This window comes from Zingiber officinale, chromosome 7B (assembly GCF_018446385.1).
Source record: "Zingiber officinale cultivar Zhangliang chromosome 7B, Zo_v1.1, whole genome shotgun sequence".
NCBI lineage: Eukaryota > Viridiplantae > Streptophyta > Magnoliopsida > Zingiberales > Zingiberaceae > Zingiber > Zingiber officinale.
In genome coordinates, this window is record NC_055999.1 from 78,019,618 (window position 1) to 78,027,627 (window position 8,010).

At 41.0% G+C, this 8,010-nt stretch overlaps 2 protein-coding genes across 4 annotated transcripts; both read right to left on the bottom strand.

Moving 5' to 3' along the window:
- Positions 1–621: 621 nt before the first annotated feature.
- On the bottom strand, positions 622–4,555 carry LOC122006070. 3 transcript variants are annotated; one of them, XR_006118611.1, is made up of 6 exons: positions 4,342–4,555; positions 3,955–4,089; positions 2,433–3,772; positions 2,248–2,354; positions 2,106–2,170; positions 1,807–1,858 (listed from the first exon to the last, which is right to left on the bottom strand). XR_006118611.1 is itself a non-coding variant. In XM_042561405.1 (3 exons), the coding sequence occupies exons 2-3, from the start codon at positions 4,197–4,199 to the stop codon at positions 3,583–3,585; spliced, it is 435 nt and encodes a 144-aa protein (XP_042417339.1). In that variant the 5' UTR covers positions 4,200–4,257; positions 4,342–4,555; the 3' UTR covers positions 3,304–3,582. The 3 variants fall into 3 exon arrangements, 1 of the variants encoding a protein (XP_042417339.1); XR_006118612.1 differs by lacking the exons at positions 1,807–1,858; positions 2,106–2,170; positions 2,248–2,354 and adding an exon at positions 622–767 and having other exon boundaries at positions 3,420–3,772; XM_042561405.1 differs by lacking the exons at positions 1,807–1,858; positions 2,106–2,170; positions 2,248–2,354 and having other exon boundaries at positions 3,304–3,772; positions 3,955–4,257.
- A 1,217-nt stretch (positions 4,556–5,772) lies between these two features.
- LOC122004459 (UBP1-associated protein 2C-like) lies at positions 5,773–7,006 on the bottom strand. The gene is made up of 2 exons (XM_042559344.1): positions 6,534–7,006; positions 5,773–5,890 (listed from the first exon to the last, which is right to left on the bottom strand). Exons 1-2 carry the CDS (start codon positions 7,004–7,006, stop codon positions 5,773–5,775), a joined length of 591 nt encoding a protein of 196 aa, XP_042415278.1.
- Between the last annotated feature and the right edge of the window lie 1,004 nt (positions 7,007–8,010).

Genomic DNA, 8,010 nt, shown 5'->3' on the forward strand with positions numbered 1-8,010 from the left:
ACGTAATGGAAAATCCGTGCAACCCAATAACTACCCAGTTTAACTCGCAAACTTGGGCTAGCACAATAAAAAAATATCCAGAATACCAAAAGCAGGTATCACACCCTGCTCTAGTACCAATAAATTGGTATCAGATAAATCTCGAAAATCCAACATACGAAAATCAAACAAGTATCGCCAAACTTTGGTGCTCTGATACCATATAAATTGGTATCAGGTTATCCCAAATATCAAAAATATAAAAACAAAGATCGTAAAACTTGAGCTCTGATACCACTAAATTGTCACGCCCCGGAGGAGTCTTTGTCCGAAGAAATTTAGGCAGCATCTCCCCTGTACGGTGGACAATCTGAAACTTTACTACATCACCATATACCTCAGCCACATGCGGCTAGAATAATAACAATAATAATAAGCAAACAACCACACCATCCACGCAGTTTATAAAAATTTTCAGCCTCTAGCTGACACAACCATGCAGTTTAGTAGTAAACAAATAGAACATAAATACAATGACTCGAAAACAACCCTACTCCAATACACCCATAAAACACAAATCCGACGGAATAAATCCACTCACCTCTTCTACCGTCTAGGCAGGCATGTAGTAAAACAAATCCGAATGAAAAGTCATCGACTAAATAAAGCAATCCATACAGGATCTAAAGTATTCAAAATATAGTCTAGCATATAAAGCCAAAAGATAAATAAACAGCCTCGTGGCTGCAGGTGACTAGCAACTGAAACTCTCTCCTGACAGCATCAACCTGAAATAGCAACGAAGGAGGGTGTGAGTCCAACACTCAGCAGGTACAACTGATATACATAGTAAGGAAATAACAACTAACACTAATCATGCGTACAGTCTCCTGACGTAACGAAGGTAAATGCAAACTGAAATAACCAGGAGAATACTGTACTAACTAGGACCTGGTACAAGGATAAACAGTCCGAGAGTATAGAAATCCTGTATGCATGTCAAGCATGGGCATCCAACCAATATGCAGCAAATAAATGCAGCAAACACAATCACAAAAAATAAATGCATCAATGCGTATGATGCCAATGCAGTCATGGTCACCCCTGACGTCAGTCAGCCATCTCACACACAATGGTGGGACCGAGTGGGTAGGGCTGTGACAACCGTGCACTCTGATGTCACTACTCCTGATGAGTGACCGAGTGGACGGGATGCTGTCGGAGTACACACATACTCCTACCCCAAATCATAAATGGGGGAGCGCAATGCTCTCAACTCCCGGTACACGATGACGGGAAGGGATCTCGACGTGCTACCACGCTGCAATCACACTACCCATGAGTGGACCAACGGAGCACCGAACGAGCAAACTGACATGCTACCACGCTGCGTCACGCTACCCATGAGCGTCACAACGGAGTACCGAACAGTGATGAAACTGGTGATGTGCTCGAAAATAATGGAGCAATATATCACACAGCATACAATCATGCGAATGGTGCATGACACTAAGCATGGTAATATACTGAACCAATCTATATACATATATGATGTGCACCATAGTCAATAAATCATATCAAGGGTACACAGATCAGATAAGGTATCACACCTAGGTTCTGAACATGGTGAAGCATGGTTATATCACTACCCCTAAGCATATATAATCAGGTAAGCAATAACATGAGATGCAAAACAAGCAATCAACCAAACATGTAACAGATATCGGGTAGTGACTAACCGAAACAAAATAAGAAACATAATTATTGCTATTTGTTAAATTCGCTACTATGCATATCAAAGACATAAAGTCAAAAGTACTTGCCTCCAATCGAAAAAGTCCAATCCGAATAATCGAGATACTTGTCTCGCGTCAAAATCCTGTGTCACCAATATATATATTTTTATTTAGCCAAAATTCTCATAAATAGCTAAATAAAATCTCTAACCCTAAATTAGGGTAAAACCCTAATCATATCACCATCCTCCTTTCTATAACCAAACTACTACATACCAACATATTCTAACACTAATTCCAATACCTTCATTGATCAATTAAACCCAACTCGCCCACATCAATAATCCAACAGCCAAAGTACCAAAATCAATTGCTAAAGTTAGTATTTACCTCTAATATAGCAGCAGGGCAGCAAAACACTCCCCTGTGATCTGTGAAGAAAGAGTTCACTGTTCCTTCATCAGCTCAACACCAACATCCATAATTAGCCAAATTATCCCTGAAATGCACTATTATCCGAAATTCAACTTACCTCAACCGTGACCTAAATCCACCGCAAGGAAGGGATGATCAAGAACTGAGAAAAATATCCAAGCTCTGGTCTGGAAACACAGTAAGAACTGATCTGAAATCCCCCTCCTGGTCCAGAACAGCAAGAAGATCACAAGGGAAATCAATCACACGATCCCTAATTCCACAGCAAGTTAGATCACCTACCTTAAGGATCACTGCTAAGGCAAAAGGTGGCGTCGCCGTGATAGACAGAGGGTGCTAGGGCACCTGGTGCGCCAGCGATGGATCGGCTCTGCTCCGTTCGGCCTCAGGTGGTGGCGACGCTTGATGCGGCTCGGGAAAGAGGAGAAGACAGCCGTGAAGATGGCTAGGGCTCGCCGTGGTCGGCGCTAGGTCTGTGGAGTCGGCGTCGCTGCTCCCTGTGGCGGCTGCGGCAGAAGGAAGGCCGGCAGTGTCTCGTCGGACTAGAGGAAGGGTGGGGAATCGGGAGGCGGCGTTGGCGGAGACGCTAGGGCACAGGCGTCGACGGCACTGGTCGGACCTGGTGGCCGGCAGAGGTGGATCAAGGGTTGGCGTCGCGTCAACTAGAGAAGAGGAATCGGAGCAAAGTCGAGGAGAGGAAAAGGAGTGGGGATCGGTTTGGCTTTAATTCGTGAAGCAGGGAACTGTCGCCGCAAGAGAGAACGATGGTTAGGGCTTTGGCATCGCAGGGGGAATCGGGAGGAAAGGCACGGGTTCGGCGTGAGGAGGCGTCGAGGGAAGGAAACAGCGGGGGAAAAGAGAAAATAAGGAAAAGAAATAGAAAAATAAAAATAAATCCAACTTTTCCTCGCTTAAATGGATATCCTAAACAGGCTTTCCCCGTGCCCCATTTTTGTCCCCATAAACTCGTCCCTACGAGCTCCAAAAAATTCCCAAAAAATTTCTAAAAATTCCAGAAATTTCCCTTATTAATTTTCACCTATTTTCGATATTTTACAGGAAGAATTTACTTTGGAAGCCACGGTATGCAATAAGAAAATATACTTGTTTGAAACTATCTACAAATTGGGCATTACTGATTTATACTACAAACTGCAATAAAAGTTGAATTTTCAATAATCCACAATGAGTTATATGTCACAAATCTAAAGAAGCAGAAGAAGGAATAGCAGATATTGCACAAGGGGAGGAAGGGAGAGTATCTCAGACCTGCCACTCCTCCAGCCCCTGCACGCTTTCAAGGTTGAGCTTCTTCATGGCCACCAACGTGCCCACGCCGCTCTTGGAAGGATTGAGAGTCTTCTCCTCCACCCAGCCCTTGTACACCTTCCCCAATCCGCCCTCTCCGAGAACGGACTCGGACTTGAAGTTCCTAGTGGAGCTCCGGAGCTCGGCGAAGGTATAGACACGAAGGTTGGGCGCCTCCAGGATCCTCCCCTCCGAGAACACCTTCTCGGCGCTGATGCCGTTGTCGGAGGACTCCCCCAGGGTCGTGCTGCTGCTGAGGTTCGACAGCTTCCCGGTGGTCGTCTCGCTGCCGCTGGTCCTTGACGTCGAGAGACCTGCGCGATTAGCCAAAAGGGTCAGGATTTCTCCAGATCAGATGAAAATTAAGCACAGAACTAAAATTATTGAAGGTGGAAGAAAAAGGAAACTTTTTCAATCAACTGGAGATGAAATCTGGACCAAAAACCATCTCCTGAAACCTAGCAAAATCAGGTGAAATATCGGGAAGAAAATATACCTGGACTTACGGTGTTGCAACTGCAGGAGTGGAAGATCTTGAAGACAAACCAAAGCAATTCCCCATTCTCTTGTCATCGTCGTCTTCTCCTCCTCTTCCCCGCTATCTTTCTTCCTGATTGTCGTTTCTTTCTCTCTGATTAGGAAACGAAAAATCGAGGAAGGTGAGGAAGGAGAAGGAAATCCAGAAGGACACGAGAAAACCACGGCGAAGAAGAACACGAGGTTCTTGACCGAGAGCCTCATCAAGCATTGAATTGAGAAGGCAGGGAGGACAATTGTCAATTGGCAGGGGCGATCAGATCTACTCGGAAAGTAAAATAAACGCAGAGGAAGCAAAATTTTAAGGCAACGAGGTGGATTCAAGAAGCAAAAAAGTAGGCAATACCTTGCTCTCTCGCTCGCTCCCTCCCTCCTCCTCCTTCGTTGCCTCTTGCTGCCGCGTAGAAAAATGGGAAGCGACAAAACGTTTTAGAGCTTATGTTTACATAAATACTCGAGCAACAGGAAGGGGGAGAGGGAGATGAGGCTGAGAGAGATGGTCGGACACGGCCAGCGGCGAGGAGGAAAGTGGTGGTGGCGTCGCGATGATATACGATGGATGACGCGATATATGTTTAGGTTTAGAGGGAACTTTGTAAAGTTTTGTAAATTTTGGCTGATGGGAAAATTAAATTATTTTATTTTGGTTCATTGACACCGGGTTTTAAAAATCGCTGTTAAAATCGGTGTCTATTAACGGAAAAAGGTGCTTATAGACATCGCCTAAAAAAACCGATGTCTATGAGCGAAAATCTGCACTCATAGACACCGATTTTTGGAAAATCCGGTGTAAAATACTTAAAGACATCGATTTTTGCTTAAAATCGTTGTTATTCCACCGATGTCTATGAGGATTGTTCTTGTAGTGTCCATTGGAGTTTATGGCTAACATCAACATATAACTGGAATTATTCAAAATATATATTATTAACATAAATAAACAAATGTACATATGCATTAAATAATAATTTTAAGATTTTGACATTGATATAGAAATATCTTATGACTTCTATGTCTTTATCAATATGTTGGGATGTTGCTACTTTTCATATTGCAGTACAGTGATATTGGTTTTTAATACCGGCACTAACATACATTAGTCTGACTTCTCTATTTTTTAAATTAGATGGTACTAATTTTTAGAAATCAACACCACATAGGTGCTAGTTTTCAAAAACCAATACCAATGTAATAATCAATGGATTTTTGAAAACCAACACTAATATTAGTGTTGGAGCATATGAGCAACGAAGAAGCTTTAAGACTTTCGTTTTAGGGAAGAGAGGAGGACGAAGGAAGAGAAAGCAAAATAAGCCCATGCAAAGATAGAGAGGGATGTACTCAAGCACCCACGCTAGGCGCCCACAGGGATGTATAAGGTAACACTGCCTATATATAGAGAGAGAATTGATATGCTACGTACCGCACTGAGCGCACCTCCATCACGTGACTGAGAGTTGAGACGTCCAAAAATGATCCAAGTACCTCGACTCTAACTCACTTACCCGGATCACTTTTGAATACCCCGATTGACTCAGTCACACAATACAGTCACAGAAGTAAGGGGTATATGTTACTAAAGTAATTTCTTAAAAAAACGTTAAGAAATGATAAAAATGATATTTTAAAGATTAAGTTATCTATTTTTAGGATTAGTCTCGTGATGTTGAATAAAATTCAACGGAGATTGCAGAAACGATATAAGATTTCAACGCAAATTTCCAAGTTTTTTTATGGAGTTATGAATCACAGGAGAAGCATAGTTACAAAACATGAATCATACTGTAGTGAGAAAATACACAGAGAACAAACGAACAAAGAGCATAGGGATTACTTTAAGTATTGAGGCAGTGATGTTGATGCCACAGCAACAATCTCTCGACAGTTGAAAGTTCCTGGAGCAATAAGAGATTAAAAAAATACACTAATTAATGTGAAAAGTAATTTTAAAAGTTGATTATGGAATATAAGGGAATGAGCAATAGGAAAATTAACAACAACCATGATCCCTAAAGGAAAATGGAAGATGAGTTTGATGCAAAAGATTTATTGATAATCATTAACTGTGTCATTAGGCAACAAGATTCTTATTTTCTACCCAATGAGCAGAAATGATCTAAATTCAACCTTTCTTTTCTACCCAATGCACAGTTAAGATCATTGCAAAAAAAGATGATGAACAGTTAAATCAAAACAGGTGCAAAAGTAAGAGAATTTAGTTTTTATATCAAAATCCATGTCTCCAATTCCCCTCTGATATGTTAATTTGTCTTCATTCACTACTTTTCATCATGCTTCTTGAGGCTAAAATCAATCTTAAACTTTGCTAGAAACTATTTTTACTTCTTTTACCAGAATAAATACACATTATTTCCTCCAAAGGAATTGAATCAAGCAATCTTTTACTACAGTATGAAGCAATCTTCTAGGCATAGAACAGGGCCAATGATATAGATACTAAGAATCAAAGGAATTGAATTCAGAATAATGGTGGTAAAGTATATGCATTATGCATAGGAGAAAGTGGAAACACTTTACCTTGATTGTTTGGTGGTATGTTCTGATCCATCTCTCCACCAGGAACCCTCTGTCCAGGATTGGAATCGGCTGGAGGGTAATGCATCACAGTGTAAGGAGCCCCTCTGAGATCTATGATATGGGTAACCTCCGAGCTCATCTGAGCCAGGACCAAAACCTTGATCGTAAGCTACAGCACCACCGACAAGGCGGAGGTCCGGTTGAGGGACGCCACCCACAGGAGCACCTGGGTTCAAGCTGCCGCTGTTGACTGAAGAGCACAACAGATCATGGCCATTGATGTTCTTGATAGATTCCAAGAGCGAGTTCCGCACCCCAAACACATTCTTGAAGATAAATATGGCGAACCCCATGAACTTTCTTGTCAGTGGATCAACCCCCAAGGGGCCCTCCTCGATCTCTCCGAAAGAGGACAAATGGGCAAGGAGACAATCCGATCGCATGTAGGGGGAAACATTGCCCACAAATACCATGCGTATCGAACAAAGAGAGGAGGAGAAGATGAAGTTATTGGGATCGGAGTCCAGCGGAGCGGAAGATATATCCTCGTGGTACGTATATTTTACACAAAATAACATAAAAATATATCTAGAGTTCTTAATAGGTGTGAATGATATCATAAATAGATAAGAGTCTCATGTGTGACTCCTCTGGCAATATCCATGCACACTAGATCACAAACTTGACACGATCAGTAAGGTGTTAGCCTCTTGGATCGACAAAGTCTTGAAAGTACTAACGATCTCTTCCAATGGAAGAATGTGAAGAAGAAATCTTTGAGGGAGAAATGGAGAGAATAAGGTCCTTCTCTTGAATCTTTCTAAGAATGACTACTTATAGTTTCTAAGGAATATGAAAAGGTATGAATATTCTCCATTAATCATCATTATGATGACTATTCGAATTCTCCATTAATGATGACTGTTCGAATTCTCCATTAATCATCATGATTATACCTATTCGAATTATCTCTTCTTTAGATCAAATAATTCTATATTTGATCTTGGTCTCGACTAGCTTCTGATATTTCAGAATTAATTAATAATCCAATTAATTCTAATTCAGAAATAGTAAAATTGATTAATTTTAATATCCACTAAAATAATCAATCATAAATAATGTTTTGTCTATGTGCTATGGGTGCGACCTTCTATGTTTATACATGAAGGTAGTATAAATCCATACACAGGCTAAGGTAACCGTCTAGCAACAGTTTTTAACCACCCAACGTGATAAAATTAATATCAGTTATAAACTATAAATCACTATGAACCGATTACTGTGCAATTCAATCTCTTCATCTAAGCCTACATCCCAATTAATTCAGTACATTATGCATCATTACTAAATTAATTGTTTCACTTGATTTTCAAGATATAATAGCTTCTTGAATGATAAATCATTCCTCCCATAGCCATGGATTTTGAGTCACTAATATCTCTATCAAGCGGCCCGGATATTAACTCCTAATCCAAGA